Genomic DNA, 19,274 nt, shown 5'->3' on the forward strand with positions numbered 1-19,274 from the left:
ATGTAGTGCATGTTTCTTGTGTTTAATTGTTTACAGTTTCTATTTACTAACCATATTTGAGTGTTAAGCTTCGAATTATAAGCAAGATACAAAGATTTGCTCACAATTCTATGTTTGTACACATATCTTAAAAACTAAAGATTAAAAAAGTAAAAAATTTGTCAATATTTATTAAGAAAATTTTCAAAGTCTGTTCTTCCAGAAACCAACGTATTGTAAACTTAACCTTTTTAGCTCACCTGAGGGTGGGGCCACAATGGGGGGTCGAAGTTTAACAAATGAATATATAGAGTAAATCTTTAAAAATCTTCTTCTCAGAAACTAATCAGCCAGGAAAGCTAAAACTTGTGTGAAAGCATCATCAGGTAATGTAGATTCAAATTTGTAAAAAATCATGACCCCCGGGGGTAGGGTGGGGCCACAATGGGAGATTGAAGTTTAACATAGGAATATATAGAGTAAATCTTTAAAAATCTTCTTCTCAGAAACTAATCGGCCATGAAAGCTGAAACTTGTGTGGAAGCATCCTCAGGTAGTGTAGATTCAAAGTTGTGAAAATAATAACCCCTGGGGGTAGGGTGGGGTCACAATGGGGGTCGAATTTTAACATATGATTATATAGAGTAAATCTTTAAAAATCTTCTTCTCAGAAACTAATTAGCCAGGAAAGCTGAAACTTGTGTAGAAGCATCCTCAGGTAGTGTAAATTCAAATTTGTGAAAATCATAACCCTGGGGGTAGGTTTGGGCCACAATGGGAGGTCGATGTTTTACATAGGAATAAACAGAGTTAATCTTTAAAAATCTTCCTCTCAGAAACTAATCAGTCAGGAAAGCTGAAACTTGTGTGAAAGCATCCTCAGGTAGTGTAGATTCAAAGTTGTGAAAATCATGATCCCCAGGGGTAGGGTGGGGCCACAATGGGGGTCAAAGTTTAACAAAGGAATATATAGGGTAAATCTTTAAAAATCTTCTCAGAAACTAATCAGCCAGATGATTCTTTATAATTGTTAAGACTTTGGCCCCAGGACAATTCTTTGGCCTCACGAGAAGGTTCAGAGGTTGATGTACGTTTATATCCCATTTATAAACTATTGTTAAGGATCTTTTTGAGAACTGCAATACTCAACATATGATATGACTATAAAATCATCCTGTTAGAAAAGGGACCAATGATTATAAACATAAGAATATCCAGGGGAAAATGGATTTTATTTATACAGGATCTACATGTATTATTGTACATTGTCCAGATAGTTTGTATTATGACTCCATTAAGCTGATTTTACCATACCTATTGTTCCTCAGGTGAGCGATGTGGCCCATGGGCCTCTTGTATAAACGTACTATCAACCAATACACAACGTGTACTGTAAAACTTGCTGTATAAAATATATTCACGACGAAATTCTGAGCACAGCGTGTTCTAATCGTGCATTCAACAAATACACAACGTGTATTGTACAACTTGAGTTGTAAAACCACATGAACCATAAGAACGAAATGCACAGATTATCAATCCTCTCAAACCAAGACTTCATCATTGGTAGATTGAATTCGTTTTCAAAGGCTTTACAAACCTTGCAACTAAGACCACGTCCTAGAAAATTTATTAACTCCGCAATAACCATAAAACCGACAAGGGCTCATGTCCCAATGTCGCCAGAAAAAATATGAGTGTTTATCACAATGGACGCACTATTTATACGGTACTTCCAGGTAGGTTTTTAGCTTTTTTTGAAGGGCGAACACAAGCATAATAGCCAGGAAATAATGCTACTCGATACTCCGATATGCTGAAGGCTGGATGAAAAGAATGTTAATTATGGTGCGAATCTGACAAAAGTACCATGAACAGTATATGAGAACCAGTGAAGAAGATCGCATATTTGGTCTAAGTGAAAAATATATGTTGATTTCATTTGTCACATGAAAATATTGTGAGAATAAATTGAATTATATTTGTTAATTTCACAGATATCATGTCAACAACAATTCAGTTAGATGTGTCAATGGTGTATTCCTTACAAACTACCTGTAATGATATTTTTGAGGGATCAATTGAAACCAAGCTTATGGCAGATTTTAAGGATAAGATCTACCAAACTTGGAATACTTTATGTTCTTCAAGTGACTGTTCTGATGTTTCCATCAAACCTTCTTGTGGACCTGGTAGTAAACAAATGATGATGGCAATACAAATAAAAAGACTGAGGTTTGGAATGTACATTCTTATATTCTTTTTTACATGTATTGATAAGCTCTTTTTTAATCTATTAAATTTTTTTTTATTGTTTGCCTGTTTTCAGTAATGAGATCACAAGGAGATCTGGTGGATCAGAAAAGTATACACCTAAAGAGGTCGTAAGAGTTTTGATATTTGAAGAGGATGCATTTGATGCTAAGGTAAAACAAAAACGTAGTGTGCATGGGAAATGATGCTGAATTAGCATGGAAGTTTGAATTGATATGAATAATTCATGAATCAGAGCCATACAATACATTATACCTGAAATAAGCCCACACATTTGATATAAAACATTTAGATTGATTCATCACTCTTTTGAAACAAATATTTTAACTATTATATTAAGTCTGGGGAATATATCAGACTTTCATCAAAACACTTATTTAGTGTATTACAAAATTAGTTCACTTTAATTAGGGCCCTGTTGTGAAGGCACCCAATAGTGATAATTTTGTCAATTAATCCATCAGTCTGTCCTTTGAGATCATTTTTCCAAAGCATATCTTCTCTCCCCTTGGCCTAATCTAACTCATACTTCACCTAAAATGAGCATTTGGGTAAAGGGTGTGCAATGACCTTGAACCAAGTTCTAGGTCTAAGATTAAAGACATAGCAAAATTATCTGAAAAAAACCATGTATGGATCATATATTCTATATCCTAGGTCCAATCTGGCTCATACTTCACCCCCAGAGTTTCTTTGGTCAGAGTATGCATGACTATCAATGAACTTTCTAGGTCAAGGTCATATCAGACCATGAAAAAAAATCAGTGCATATCTTATTTCCCCCTAGCCCTAACTGGCTCATCCTTCACACAAACGGAGTAATGGTTGTGCAGCAACCTTAATTAAACTACTAGTAACTTTCACGGTCAAAGTAAACAACGTCCTTAAAGCCTGTTGGTAAGGGTTAATGAGCTAATAACTAAGTCATAGGTCAATGTCAAAGCAAAATCCTCTGATACTAGTATTCTTTTATTCTTATTTCTATTATTTAAGTAGGCCCTTTGAGTTGGTCACCATATCAATGATGTGTAGTTTAATTCAGTTGTGAACAATACTGTTCTTACAGGACATTGGTGGAGCAATGGTACTGAATGATCAAGTAGTCATAACTGACACAGTCTCCTGTCCTGCTGGTTACATGGTGATTGGAGACAACTGTGGTAATTTTCATTTCTATTCAATTTTTTTTTTTAATGGTTGTTTTTCTTTACTTGAATACTCTATATGATTCTGATAACTAAAACTTGATAGATCACAATTATTCCTTTGAACTTTTCAGGTCGACAATCAATATAATGTTAAATTTTACTTAAGCTTCATGCAATACATGTCATAGAAATGCATCATCAATGTTTTGTCAAATCTAGATAAATCTGTGTCTACCAATACTCTGCTTTTAGTTGCATGCAGCATGGGAACATTCTACAACAGGACCAGTCAGAACTGTGAATTCTGTCCTGTTGGAACTTACGGAAGTTCTACTGGATTAACAAATTGTACAGTCTGTGGATCAGGCCAAACTACACTCGGCGTTGGTTATACACTCAGTAGTGACTGTGTTGGTAAGTCCTGATAAAATGCTGTTTGTTTATCTATTAATTATGGGTATTTAGCACACCCATGTTTAGAAAGTGCAGATGTTTAATACCAGAGGTTTTAAAAACCATTCTGTGTGAAATGAAGTAATTAATTCTTCATTCTTTACATTGCTGTTTATAAATGCTATGTTTCCTGTGAGTTGGAATTACTCTGTGATGTGTGTATACAGAGGTATGAAATTCGTGATTTTGACTAATTTTGTTGTTATTTATGAACAAGTTATATCAATATTTATTATGCCTTCTGTCAGTTTGTCACTATATATTCAACACTCATCTATTTTCGCATAGTATTAAAGGATTTATATAGCGTAGGCATACTATGCCGAAATAGAGCACGGCAAATGTTTTTAACGAAAACCTTTCAAGCGCCGACAGCGGGAGTCGAACTCACGACGCTAAAATCATTCCAGCTTGAAGCCCAACGCGTTACCGCTACGCTAAATTAGCCGTAATTACAATTTACAGTATTTATATATATAAAACGTAGATATGTACAACTGACATCAAGCAATTAAAATTATTTAATTTTCCAAAAACACTTCATTATTGACGGTAATTTTGAAGTTAAAGTTTCTTATAAACTTTTTAACAAATTGATTGAACATTTTTCAAAGAAATTCTACATGAAAATCACAAAAACGCTTTTTTAAATGACGCTTGCATTGATAAAGAATGTACAAGAAAAAAAAAAAGAGATTTCGTCTGCTTAACATTTCGAGTTTTCTCGGTAAGGCCAAATGTCTCTCATTTCTTGAAAAGAACATAAACCTTTGTTGACTTTTTATTGCACAACAACTTGTTGATTAAATAAACAATCAAATCAGTTGATTAATTTGAAGAAAAAACAAACGCTTGCTTTTCCGGTAATTATTTTTAAGGACTTGTCAACACTCGAACGTCACAGCTACTTATAGCAAAGCACGTCAGTATATTCAACAGTCGGCATAATAATAACAATAGTGTTGTGTTGTGCGTGTACTATGCCTAAATAGTAGTCAGGGTTTGATGCATAGTGCACGAGCCGGAGGCTCGTGCACTATGTATCAAACCCTGACTACTATTTAGGCATAGTATTTAGGCATAGTACATGCACAACACAACACTATTATATAAATGGTGACTTCCCTATTAAAGCATCTTCGCTAGCCAAGGGTTTTTGCTCCACTACGCTCCCCATAAACCCTTGGCAGATCTTATTACGAAAACTCGGTCACAAGATCTGTTTAATGATTGGCTGCAGGTGCATGTAGCTTATCCAATCGCATCGTCGTAAACAAGTGCTTATAAATAAACTTTCAAAGAAACACTCTTGTGATCTTTGGTAAAACATTCAGTGCTTTTCACAAGTTGAGGCACAAATTCTCGAGTACAGTTTCTCCACAACGATTGTCTAGCCAGATCACTTTTAAAAAAACGATGTATTTTACTGGATTTAACAGAGATTAACAAACTTGTCAAGGCTCGATTAATTGTAGCATGGGAAGTAAACATGGCAGATGTAGAAGTTGCCTATCCCGTTAATATACATGTACCTAACATTGAAAACACGATGGAAGAACAATTTGTTTACAAATTTGAATTGTTTTTTCAGGTCTTAAATTAGCTGATAATGCTTATATCAAATGATACTCGAAGCATTATTATTCCCATATTTAATGTTTTTAATGTACAACAATATAGATTGTTAATAATGTGTTATAAAGACAAAACATGATTGTAGCATCATTGACACTGTAAACGGAGTAAATACTAGGGATGGGACGATGCACCAGTGCATCACAGTATTTATTTTGACGATATTTGGATCGATACATTTACCATTAATACAACGATACCTAAGCGAACTTTTTTTTATTTTCCAAAAATATCCGAGCTTCATATATCGGCTATTTTTAGTCTGCGCGCCTAATATGAAAGTATAAAGATGTCAGAAAACCTCGTAAAGTTCTCAAAACTGTTAGGAAGCTAAATCTGGAGTGTGGACAACTTTTGGATTACTTGTTTATGAAAAAGTAGTGTATATGAGACTAAAGTACACTCATTTTAAATATATCAAAATAACTTTGGACATGCGGTAATACATCGACAGATTGAATAAATTTTAACCCTTATTCATGTTTTCATTTAGTTGCAATGAATCGTGATATGTATCGTATCGCATCTCATGTATCGTGATATGTACCGAATCGGCTAAGTACAGAATCGTCCCAGTCCTAGTAAATACCCCTCTCCCTGAGCCCTGGATGCATGTACTGAGAGTGTTTATTTATTCTGTATTTGAAAATTCCTCTATACGAATATCCACTTGTGGTATAACTTATAAAGTAAAAACAAAGAACACATGGAGCAGGAACCTGACTAGTGACTAGCAAAACCCCGTACAACTTCATGATGGAAACTTAAGTTTAATTTGGCTTTAATTCCTATTCCATCAATCTACATGGTCTACAATGACAATCTTCCCTTTTTTTGTATCCTTGTCAGTCTGTCTCTTTTTTCTGTCATTGCCAAATCTGTCAAACTTAATGATATACCTATCTATCTCGTCGTCGCCTTTGTTGTTGATAGACCGAGATTGATGTCAAGTGACCCATTCAAGGTGTGGTTATTCAGATCTTTTGAATTTTTTTAACGTGTCGGTAAAAAATATAAAAAAAAATTCTGATTTCTTGTATCATTGTTATGTGATTAACTTAAAAAGCGTAATTTCTGTGAAAGTCCTATCTTTAAGTAAATTAAGAAATGAAGCAAATAATCAGATCTTATTATTGTTATTCATTAAAAATATTTCACATATACCTTTAATTAAAATTTAGAAAAAAATGTTTCTGCATACTTCAAAATACATGTATAAAGGTCTTGAACTTTAAATCCCACCTATTTTAATTGTTTTATGTAAATCCTTAATGTGTCATAGTCTATTTTGATTTTTAAAGAATGAAAAACAGACCCACATAGATCTTTTAGATAAAATAGTACATTTATACATATAATCATCCGCAATTTTGTTTGTCTACAGTACATAGTCTTGTTTCTTGAAAACTGAGTTTACTTATTGAACAAATCTAAATTATGATATATTGTTTTAGATGGTTGTCCTGTTGGGAAGTTTTGGGATGGTTCAAAATGTTCTCTCTGTACAAAGCACTACTATCAGAACATGACCGGCAAAGATTACTGCTCTCCTTGTCCACTTGGTAAAAAAACAAGTGGTATGGGCTCCAACAGCTCTTCACAATGTTTTGGTAAGCATTTGAATTAAAGATGTTGTTTACTGTCTATATTAATGAACTAATTGATTATATGATATTGTATGTTATCTTTTTTGGGGGGAGGGGGGGGGGAGGAAATTTTCAACGCAATTTGTACTGAAGTTTTAGGATAAAATCTCTGAAACCATATACCTCAGTCAAGAAACATGTATATTACTAGGTAGACTTTAATTGGCTGTCAGCTTCATTGTCATCATAGCATATTCAAGTGTAAAATTTTGGGTATTATCAAATCTTTGCCTTAAAGTGGTAGTTTATAGCTATAGAAACATAATCTGTGTTCTTGCTGCTTATAAGTAGAAAAAATGTTATCAAATAGGGTTAAGAAGAAATCATAATGAACTATTGATAGTGCCAGCATTTGATTGCGTGTATAATGTATGATTTTTTAAAAAGTTTCTTCAAGCCTTTTTTTATTTATTTGTATAAAAACTAAATCACTTAATGTTTTATTTTTTCTAAATTAGACGATTGTCCTGAAGGAACAGAGCTAAAACCGGACGGAAAATGTGTTGAATGTCCTCGTGGATATTATCGCAGCTTTCTGGAGGATGTCTGCACGGAATGTCCGGCAGGAAACACAACAGCAGGGAATGGTAGCACTAGTAAAGACAGCTGTTACATGAGTAGGTGTCAGATAATATATGTGCAACATATTTCTGTGTCTGGGAATTATTTTTTTTATTTTATTTTTTCAGTAGGAACTTGGGGATGGGGTAGGAGGGGTATTTATTATATATATTAAGGTCCATGATATACATTTGTTTTTCCTAATTTACCGTGGTAACCGTACGTTTCATTATTATTTATTGGGCACCAGTTTAATTGCAATCCATTGCTGAGTCCATTAATGTTTAGCAAAGTAAGGAATGGAACAAAAATTGTTATTCATAAAACTTTAAGTTCAGACATTATTGTTTGCATCTTCAAAACTGTGAAATGTAAATTGAGCCACAATATATTTAATGATTCAGTTTATGTTATACACTTGCTGTGTATGTCTGTTGCAATTAAGTCTTGTGTTTATGTGTGAATGTTTTAACGCTTTAAGTGTTTTCTCTTTTATATTACCTATAATCTACAGGTACCGGTATTTTGCTTTTGTGTAATTATGAATTAAAAAGCTAATTAAGATTTATGATCGTATTGCTTTCAAGAGGAAAGATTTATCAGAAAAGAGACTGCCAGAATAAGAATTAAGTTTGAATGTTATGAAATAAGTATTGGTATGATACATATTAAATCATCAAGGTTCTTAAAGCAATAAAAAAAATTATGAAAAACTTGTAACTGATCTAAATTAAGATTGATCTGCGATCTGAATTCAATGTAGTTTTAAAAATGTCTGCAATGAATATATTTTTTTTTAATTTCATACGTAAACTGATCATAATTTTTTTTTTTTGAAAATCAATGAAGTTATGTGTTAAGAGCTTCTTTTCCTAGAAACATCATGTATGCTGTTTTAATATCAAGGAAGCTTTACCTGACTTGTCAGTGTTATAAAACAAACACCTTACATCATTTGTTTGCATGCAATACATGTATCTATCATGTACTGGTATATTTGCATTTTTGATTATAAATAGATCATTATATTGGATTAATATAAAAACAATTATTTTGGGGGTGTGATTGGTTATAACAGAAAAGCAGAATGCATTCACAATTATTTGATTAGATGTCAGAAGGATTGTAATGGTGAAATATCTAAAATTGTTCAGAAACTAATTAAGTCAGAGTGCAAAGTGATACCGGTATTTCAATTGGAAGATATTGCAATGTTGCACCTTTTTAAAGCAAGATCTAGCTTGCAAATGATGTCCTTTACTTTTGATGTAAGCATGTTGAAGGCTTAACATGAAATATAATTATACTGTTTGATTTCAGCTATATGTTATAATGGAACATATCGCAACAAAACAACAAATATCTGTGAGTCATGTCCAGTTGGAGAATATCAACCGGAAGACCTGCAAGAGGAATGTATCAAATGTCCAACAAAATATTCTACAGAATCAGCTGGAAAGAATAACATAACAGATTGTAAATGTATGTCAAGTATTCTGCATCTGAATAACTGCGTAACTATATTTCTGGATGACAGAAATTCTGTTATTGTTAGTAAGAAGATATTAACCTCAACCAAATAATAAAGCTCATTATTAAATTAAGAATTATAATTGTAGAAAAAATGAGATGTTAAAAGATCTTACGCAGAGTAAATTATTATAATTCTGCTATTCAAATGATATTTTTGTTTGCTTCAGTTTACTGTCCGAAGGGATATGAAATCCTGTCAGCGGCCAATGAGACCTGTCTGCCTTGTTCAAGAGGTTTCTACAAGGACAATTCCGATTTGTTCGGTAGTTGTGTGTCCTGTCCAACTGGTAACACAACAGAGAAAATGAACTCCACCAGCATTGAAAGCTGTTCTATAAGTAAGTATTTTGTTAAAGGGGGAGAGAGTTAAAAATAAATACCAGGCATAGGCTCAACCAAGTTAATGGTATTTCACTTATGATAAAAAAAAAATCAATAAAAATGAATGTTGAATTTAATGCACTTTCAGCTAAATTAAGAACTAAACAGCGGACAAATCTTGTTTTCTACGTCTTTATGTAATATATGACATGATAATGAAGACTGGGCTTGTGATCTTATATATGTTAACATGATTAAATAAATCCATCAATCCAACTGTGCCAGTTTGCAAATAAAGCTTGTTCTCTGATGGTTTAATTACCAATAAGAATAAAAGAGTGTTTAGTGTCCCATAAATGTATCTTGTATGCTGAGTCTGCAGTGCTTGGCCACAGAATGGTCACACTGTTTATGTATTTAATACTACATTCACATCATGATTTTTTAAACTGAAAAGAAATATGTGTCAATAATTAAGATACTTAAAACAGCCTTTTTTGAAATGATGAAAGGCTGTTGATAGAAAGTCATTTTATTTATAAAATGTTTTCCATTCTTTCAAAATTCTGTAAATTCATAGTTGCCAATTATTTTTAGGTGAATGTAGCAGTGGACAAGAGATAGATTCCATAGGCGAGTGTTCTGATTGTGACCTGAATACGTATCAGCTTGTAAATATACCGACATCCACCGACAAATGTTTATCATGCAAGGACAACTATGGCACAAAACAGAAAATGTCTAACAGTTCTTCAGATTGTCTACGTGAGTTTCAGCTGTTTGGTTATTCTAGCATCTTTGTTTTGCGTTGAAGTCAATGAAGGTGTTGAATATTATAGTAACAAATTCATTATTTATTGGGATGTTTTGTAGCCATGTGTCTTGGAGGACACTTCTTTAATCAAACATCAATGATGTGTGAAAAATGTCCCAAAGGAAGCTGGAACAATGGAAACTTTACTATGAAGTTTGAGGGCTGTGTGGCCTGTCCTGTCAATTTAACCACAACGGGACCAGGAATGACGTCAGAGGATAATTGTACTCTGTGTATGTATTTCATAAAAACATTTGAAAATCTGTCAACATAATTAAGGGATGCTTTGCATGAATACATTGAAGTTCGCAAACAGTTATAGGTGTTATGATATATTTATGCCCCTCTTTAAAGAAGGGAGGGAAGATTGCTTTGCTGCTGTCAGTCTATCTCTTTGTCGGTCGCAAAGGCTGCACATGCTAAAATGAAATTTCTTATACAAATATATCTTAGAAATATATAGGTCAAGTCCGATTTTGAGTACAATTTAGCAATTTCAGAAAAGGTTATGCCCCTTGGACTTGGAAAAATTTAAATTTTTTGCAATTTTCATTCATTTTCATTGCAGAGGATGCCCATACTGAAATGAAATTAGTAATACAGATTTATCATAACAATATCTAGGCCAGCTCTGGTTTTTGGTACGATCAAGCAATATTTGACAGAGTTATGTCCCTTGGACTTTGAAAAATTCTAATTATTTGCAGTTTGCGTTGATTTTCTTCACAGAGGTCTCCGCTAGGTTCTACTTTTTCTTTTTTTAATTAATTAAAGTTTCCATAGAATTAACAGTTTTCTTAAATGTTGCATCTTTGATGATGTTAAGGGTACAATCCTGAAAGCCATTATGCTATATTTGACTTGTATTTTCATGTTTACATATCTGCTTCATAGGTCCTATGAGAACATGCTAAAACAAACAGAACTATTCATATTGCACCAAACATAGATTCATGAGATTTTGTACCAATGTTTGCTTGAAAATTTGTGCTAGTAAAATATTATGTTATTGGAGCCTAGGGGTTAGGTAAGTAACCCAAAGGTTGCTGGTTCAATCTCCGCTGTGGTCACTGGATGCTGTAAGTTGTGCTGTTAGAAGGGAAAGGGCCTGAATTGTCTGAGTCCACCCAGCTGAAATGGTTACCAGCATATGCTAAAAGTTAACATGTGATGGACTGGGAAGTCAGTGATTAGCACTGCAGAAACTAGTGATAGGCACCAGCCTCATGTGCTGTCATGATTCTGAGAAGGATTCAACCTTAATTTATTTTAAAATAACTATTTTTTTAACATTATCTAATGATTAAAATTGTAAGGTATTATGACAGACATATACATTGTACCTGATATATTGTAACACAGTTATCTTTTCTTTTTTAACTATGATAGATGTAATTTTAAATTGTTGGGTTTTTTGCTGTTTCAGTGGACTGTGATCCTGGATCCTACATAAGTGGTACAGATTGTCTGTTGTGTGACTTTGGATATTACCAGCCAGCCCGTCACCAGGAGTCTTGCATACAATGTGGAACCAATCTTAATACCAGCACAGAGGGTGCTTCCAAAAAAGAAGAATGTCAACGTAGGTTAATTTGTTAGATTTTGAGAGAAATAGGTGACCCTGTATGAGAATGTATATGTACATGTATATACTGTAATTAACTTGGTTATTGTTGATGCTTGTTTTCTGCTGTGCTACAGTATACTGTGGGGCTGGATTAGAAGGACAAGATAGCTGTACTCCCTGCAAGGAAGGGTTTGTCAAAGGTGGCTCAGGAACTTTTATGTGTCAGGAATGTACAGGCAACTTAACATCCAATGACGCTCGCACTGAATGTACTGAATGTAAGTGGTTATAATTTCCTCCTCCTGAATTCCTACCTTGCGCAGTTTTGGGGATTTTTTTTGGGGGGGAGGGGGTTATGTTATTATGTTTTGAATTCATATAAGGAGGAAAAATTATAGATTGCATAAACTTTATGCACTTATTTTACTTCAGTCAGTGATAGAAATTAGTATAATTTGATTTAAATTATGATTCACAAGCTTTCTAATATGCTATTGTGGAATTCAATATCAAATTTTATTATAAAAGCAACTTAATGCTAAGTTTTGACTCAAAAAAAAAATGATAAAAAGTGATAAGTATTATAAAATTTGTGACCTTAAAAATCATTTGTTTACAGTGTTCTGTGACAAGGGATTTTACAGTAATGCTCATCAAAACAGCTGCATGCCTTGTGATACTGGATATTTTAAAAAGGACAGAGGAAATGCTCTAAAATGTTCTAGATGTCCAGATGGATTTTTAACTCCAAACATTGCTTCAACTTCCTTAGAAAATTGCAATGAACGTATGTCATTTGATTTTATACAAAACTATTTTTTTTCAAAATTTATTTAATACTTGGTACCGGTAATCATATCTAAACTGAATATTAGGATTAAGTACATGTAATCAATTGAATAGATAGAACTTAATCTTCTTTTCAGCTTTTTGCATTCCTGGCCACTACCTGAACTCCAGCGGTGTTTGTGTACCATGTATGAAAGGTTTCTATAAAGATGTGACGGGAAATGGGAACTGTACAGCCTGTCCAGCAAACCTTACCACATCACTGATGGGTTCTACTGAAATCTCCAACTGTTCCATTGGTATATTTAAATACAATGCAATTTCATTTTTAAATGTAGTTTTGTTTTTTGCAACCGAGGATAAAGATTGCAATATTTCATTTTAAATGAATAATTCTAAGATCACTGAGAGTGTTAAAATTGTTCAGAAATAACATTCAATTTGATGTTTTGTGAATCATGTGTATAAGCATACTTATATGATATGTGTTACTTTGCAGTTGTTTGTGATGCTGGTGAAAAGAGGATTAGCAGTAATAACACTTGTATGAAATGTCCTATGGGATATTACCAGCCAAAGAGAGGAGAAAATGACTGTACCAAATGTGATAATGGCCAGACCACGGAACAAGAGGGGACTGATACAAAGGCAGACTGTATCCGTGAGTTAAAAATTCTTTTATCAAATGGTTCTTTTTTATATTTGAAGAAAAAATATCTAAAGCATTATTTAGAAGTTGTTGATTCAGATAATAGGTGAAATTTTATGATTTGCATTCAAGAACATAGAAGTTGGGTCCTTAAATACTACCGTATTTTTCGGGGCATATGCCGATGTGGGGCATAGGCCGAATTGCTCATTTTTAGACAAAATTCAAGAAAATTCCTTAGACTAGCCGAATTGGGGGATAGGCCGATTTTCAATCGATGATTACTATAGTGAAAGTATGACCGCTGTTTAAGGAAGTCATCGTATGAAGTATACTTTCAGAATATCGATGTAGAAAGTCAAAAGAGTAATTAAAGTTATTAAATTTGCTTAACATATATATTTTAAGCAATTTTTAGAAATACATCTGTGTTTTGTAGCTGTTTGGTCTCCCGTATTCGTCGGTGTATCGTTGCGTATCGTAATTTTACATAGTGTAAATTTAATTGCAACACCAACCTCCGTGGTTCTGTCTGGTAGAACTAAGTATAATACTTTACCAAACCTTTTATATTTTATTAATACCTTATTGCTAAATTTCATTTAATCAAGTTATACTTTGAAAGCTACTTGTAAATACGGGGTATGGCGTCCATTAGCTCAACACGTGGTTTCATATTCAAATAGAGTTATCCCCCGTAATCGCTATGAATGAGAAAACGAAATACCAAACATAAAATATTTAATTTGTGTTCTTTCCATTAATTAATTAAATAGTGACTTGCCGTTATGCAGAGAAGTTGTAATGTTAAAAACACAGTTAATGCAATGAAGTGTAACGGTGTACACTACGTGTATCCAGGCTGTGTTTGAGCCACGGGTTTCACACCTTTGTATATACACACGACTCCAGAATACCGTTATTTTATCCAACAGAAAATTAATTGTAAAAACACAAAGCATTTGATTTATTCTACACCCTTGACCAGTGATTCCCACGAACGCAGACATGAAGAATTCACAAAATTTCCGTCATATTACATTCTACCCGGTTTCGTTTTCTTTTTTTACTACGCAATAATAGTTTCCAGGGTTCATACACGAACGTGGGAAAAAATTCTTTTGATTGGGGTTGTAAAGAAATACCTCGTACAGTACTGTACATTTTATAACTCACGATGTCCTTACAAAAATTATCAACGGGACAACTATCGATCAATAGTTCAAACGGATGGAAAAAAAACAACCCTCATAATAAACTGCTACAACAGTACAATGGATAAAAACAGTGGATTTTATATTTTACTGTTAAATTTTTTCAACTTTGAGTCTACAATTGGCCGATCCCGGGGGATAGGCCGGGGCTCGCTCATCGGAGAAAAAAAATACCGGCCTATGCCCCGAAAAATACGGTAGATTAAATCAATGCTTGCAATTTAAAAATATTGTGAGCAAAGGTTATGTTATCTCTACAAATCTTCAAAATAGCATATTTTGACTAATATCGCAGTTCCTTTATAAAGACCAATATACACTGTTACAATTTGTAAGACTACGTACTACTGTAAATTCCTTATATTATGCGAGTACTTAATTCAGCAATCCTGCTGTTTTTTATCAAATCGCAAGAATATAAAATTGCAAAAGCGGAACTTTTATCCTTATTTCTCATGGTTCTCAACTCTCAAAGAATAATGGTAAGATTTTAAAATTCGCGAAGGGTGCTCCCCGCGATTTTACGCTGATATTAATTCCTTGTGTTTAATTAGGAATCTACAGTATACAAATATCCTGATGGATGCTCTGTTGTTTAAAATGGGTTAGAACTACTGGCATGTGATCCCTGGACTATTAATGGGTTCCCATGAGGCTTTCCAAATTCAGCCCAGTAATATGTCATGAAACATCTACCGGCAAGGCATGTGTGAATAGAAAATTCGGACTAGTTGCACATTCATTCAATGGATTTTTTTGGCGTCAGTAAATCGGACCAGTAATGAATTGTTTTAGTCGTCCAAGTAGTTCCCTGTAATCATGGCAAAATTTTATCACTTCACACTCTCACGGGAATCAGCAAGACAATAAAAACAATAATGATGTATACGACATACAGTCAATGGTACCTCTAAAGTTCATCTGAGTACACTCTCAATCAAAGATAATTGAGTGACGTCACAAAGGTTTACACATTGATCTGATATATATTTTTTTTGCGTCAGTAAATTTTGACCTACAATTCATAGTACCAATGGTTTCCAACCTCACGCTCTTGCGAGAATCAAAAGTACATATAAATGTGTAATTTTAAGAATATCATGCTTTTTAAGTAAATAAAACAGTATACTTCGCGTTCTTTTATTTCTCAGGGGAGTTTTAATTTACAAAGTCAGACGACACATAACCAACGTGAACTTTGACGTCACAATAAGGGGAAATAACTCTAACTAAGGTTATTGTAAATCTGCTGAAATTCCTCTTAAAATCTTGCAAAGCTAAAGAATGAGGACATTTCTTCAGATGTAGGAAACAGTTGTATCTTGCACTCATTTGGATGAATGCTAACATAATTATATTTTATTCACTATAATTACAGTAACGTTAATTTCCAGGAACTTAAAGAGGGGGGGGGGGCTCCATTTTCTTTTTATAATATGATGAGCAAATTTTTTTAAGCGTAAATTAAAAAAAAAATTAAAATTAATTTTTTTTAAAAGTGGAGAGGGCAACTCCATTATAAGTCGATTTTCTATGTGCAAATTGCAAAAAAAAATAAATTAACATGGGGGGCTCTATGATAAGTCAATTTTTGTGTGTAACTTTAAGAAAAAATGTCTACTACAAAAAAAAAGGGTTGAACTGACGTACGTTACAATCACTTTAAAAGAGGAGATAGAGTGCAATGAACATTTACATTAAAATCTTTTTTATTCAAAAACATTGTATCTGAGATTGAACTATTGTTCTACTTATAACAAATCTTATAAACTATGATTAATGTAAATTTCCTGAAAAATAAATATGTTTTATTTTAGTTTGCAATAAAATTAATTTACTTTGTTAATTTTAATTGTATTGATTTATCATAATACACTGTTTGAGCACATGCTGTGCTCGCCCCAACGGTCGCACCGTAAAACATATTACATGTTGTATCAGAGAGGATTTCATTTGATAGGAGAGTAACACTTTTTGGGAGTTATTGTGAACTATATGATTTTTTGCAGCCATTTGTCCTGCTGGAATGGAATATGTGTCTAAGAATAGAACATGCACAGAATGTCCCCTGGGAAGTTACAAATCAGAAATAGGCAACGACAAAGCCTGTACCAGATGTCCAAGTCGAAAAACAACAGAATTCACTGGTTCAATATCTGTCAGTAACTGCTCTCTTCGTAAGTTGTTTAATTGTGTTAATGAATTTTAATGCACTTTTTGATAAATGAATTTCTTTATGGTCACATTTTACACCTGGGCTCACAAATCATTCAATGAATTCAATTCTTTCATCCCTAGACTTGAAACTAAAATGGTGTATATATTACATGAAGTATCATAGGACTATTATAAATGAGTAAATTTGATAATAGCAGCATAAGCAGTAAGCTGCAGCACTCAGTTTATGGAGATCTCAAAATGGTTTAAACCATCCTAATGCAGTTAATAGTCATTTTAGAAAATCTGTATGTCTTCACACTTTCGTCAAAGATTTTCCAGCACCAATTTATTGCAGATGCTTGAAATTTTAACAGCTATTTGTTAAGGCATACCATATTGTGGGATATATTTTTATACCAATCGGATGCCAACTTCCTGTTAAATGTCAACTTTGCTTATTTTGAATATTTACATCAGAGCGGGGATATTACTAGTGAGCATTGGCTCACAGATGTCTTATTATTTCTTCAGAAATAATAATACAGATTGTACTTTGCAAGTTCAATATACTCTTACATCATAGGCATAAGTCAAATTGTTTAATGTATGCAAGCTAGCTTTTTTCTGCAATCACAGGGTAAACTTTTACATTTTCACATTTTATTTTTTTTAAATATTTTATTATTCAATATCTGTAAATTCATAGAATATATTTTGTAGCTGACTGTTTGCCAGGGACCTATCGCTCAGCAGGTGGTTGCCAAAATTGTACAGTAGGAACGTATCAGGATCTTACTTCTCAGGAAAACTGCAAACCCTGTCCATCAGTAAAAAATACTACAGAAACAACAGGAGCAAAATCTGAGAGTTATTGCATAAGTAAGTGATTTGGCAATTTTAATGGTACATGGGGCACATATTTTATATCTCTAATACATTATGTTTTTAGCTCACCTGAGCTGAAAACTCAAGTGGGATTTTCTGATCACTTTTTGTCCAGCATCTGTGTGTCTGTCTGTCTGTAAACTTTTTACATTTTCAACTTTTTTCTCCACTGGACCAATTTCAAACAAACTTGGCCATCTGAATTTTTTTCAGGAGTTACAGACCTGCAGTTAGAAAAGCTAAGACTTGTGTGAAAGCTACCTCAAGTGGTGTAGATTCAAATTTCTTCAAATCATGATTCCTGGGGGTTGGGTTGGGCCACAATGGTGGATCGAATTTTTAAATAGGAATTTATAGAGCAAAATTTTAAAAACTTCATAATAGCCATTTGGCCAGAAAAGCCAAATTTGTGTAGAAGCATCCTTAAGTTGTGTAGATTCTAGTTTTCAAAAATCATAATTCCCAGAGGTAGAGTGGGGCCACAATGGGGGATCAAATTTGTACATAGAAATATATACTCATAAATTATATTAAGGCATTTTGCAAATAAACTACAAAACGCCTGCACCAGAGTACTTGCTTACACCTTTGGTATTTCAGCCTATGCGTGATGATGTCCGTAAGGTATAATTGAATTTTAACTGATAAGTAATTATTGTGAAATTAATCAAAAACCTACTTTCATTTTCGTTAAACAAGCCCAAAATAGCAAAAATGAGAGTAAGGTGGTGGACACGCTTTGGCGGATCCAAGTCAGGGATAGTTTGCATCAAAATATATGCTTGATATGAAATAATATTGAATGATTATGTAAAGAGTGAATATATTTACTGTGAGCCTATTTAGAGAATACATAGAAGTTAAGATTTGACAAATGTTGAATAAATAAAATGAGTCAAACCGTTTCTTTAGTGGGCAATTTTAGTTTTGATACACATTTGCTTGAGAACTTTCCAGAACGGGGTAATCAAGAAAGCGGATTAACTAATTAACGAAAAGTGTAGGAGGAGTTCATCATGCATCGTGGACAGATACCTTGGATCGGACTTCTATAAATACAAAAGTTAATAAATAAAATGGAACAATTAATGCGATTTTAGTATTAATGGAAAGAACTTTCCAGAACGGGGTGCCCAGAAACGGGTTGACTAATTGACATCATGGCGGAAAGTGTAGGGCGAGTTAATCAATGGCCACATACTTTGAATCTGACAGCTTTGGTTTAAAATATGCTGTAAATAGATAATAATGCATAACCTAGCATGTTTTAATTTCATGCTTTTTTAACAGATTATTGTATTCTACGTCTTTAATTTCAATGGGTTAACCTTCAGATTGTTTTTCAAAACAGTCTTTTATCTGAAATTATTTTTGGGGAGAGTAATACAAATTATATTGAAAATTGACCAAAAGAATGAAATTTAGATAGAGATACACTAAATACCCATTCACTGATGTAAAATAAATACAATAAAAAAGGGTTTTTTTCAGTCAGCTGCAACAAACAGGATTAAGGGCACGTTCATGAATATATTACCATTATCCATTTCAGTTTAGCCTGATTTTTCATCCCTGCCCGCTTCTCCAAATATCCAACAATGCAGTTTGTTTTTAGCTCACCTGAGCTGAAAGCTCAAGTGAACTAT

General features: G+C 33.4%; 1 protein-coding gene across 1 annotated transcript in view; it reads left to right on the forward strand.

Annotated features, from left to right (window-relative positions):
- Window positions 1-19,274, forward strand: part of LOC105338770 (uncharacterized) — a 177,928-nt gene that overhangs the window by 133,525 nt on the left and 25,129 nt on the right. Inside the window, exons 49-65 of the mRNA XM_066065791.1 lie at window positions 1,977-2,214; window positions 2,309-2,405; window positions 3,320-3,413; window positions 3,654-3,815; window positions 6,944-7,099; window positions 7,594-7,752; window positions 9,017-9,178; window positions 9,397-9,567; window positions 10,148-10,315; window positions 10,424-10,597; window positions 11,791-11,946; window positions 12,066-12,209; window positions 12,551-12,718; window positions 12,858-13,019; window positions 13,220-13,381; window positions 16,593-16,760; window positions 17,464-17,622. Coding sequence (XP_065921863.1) covers window positions 1,977-2,214; window positions 2,309-2,405; window positions 3,320-3,413; window positions 3,654-3,815; window positions 6,944-7,099; window positions 7,594-7,752; window positions 9,017-9,178; window positions 9,397-9,567; window positions 10,148-10,315; window positions 10,424-10,597; window positions 11,791-11,946; window positions 12,066-12,209; window positions 12,551-12,718; window positions 12,858-13,019; window positions 13,220-13,381; window positions 16,593-16,760; window positions 17,464-17,622 — 2,700 coding nt within the window. The remainder of the gene's footprint in view (window positions 1-1,976; window positions 2,215-2,308; window positions 2,406-3,319; window positions 3,414-3,653; window positions 3,816-6,943; window positions 7,100-7,593; window positions 7,753-9,016; window positions 9,179-9,396; window positions 9,568-10,147; window positions 10,316-10,423; window positions 10,598-11,790; window positions 11,947-12,065; window positions 12,210-12,550; window positions 12,719-12,857; window positions 13,020-13,219; window positions 13,382-16,592; window positions 16,761-17,463; window positions 17,623-19,274) is intronic.

This window comes from Magallana gigas, chromosome 7 (genome assembly GCF_963853765.1).
Source record: "Magallana gigas chromosome 7, xbMagGiga1.1, whole genome shotgun sequence".
In the NCBI taxonomy this organism is placed as follows: domain Eukaryota; kingdom Metazoa; phylum Mollusca; class Bivalvia; order Ostreida; family Ostreidae; genus Magallana; species Magallana gigas.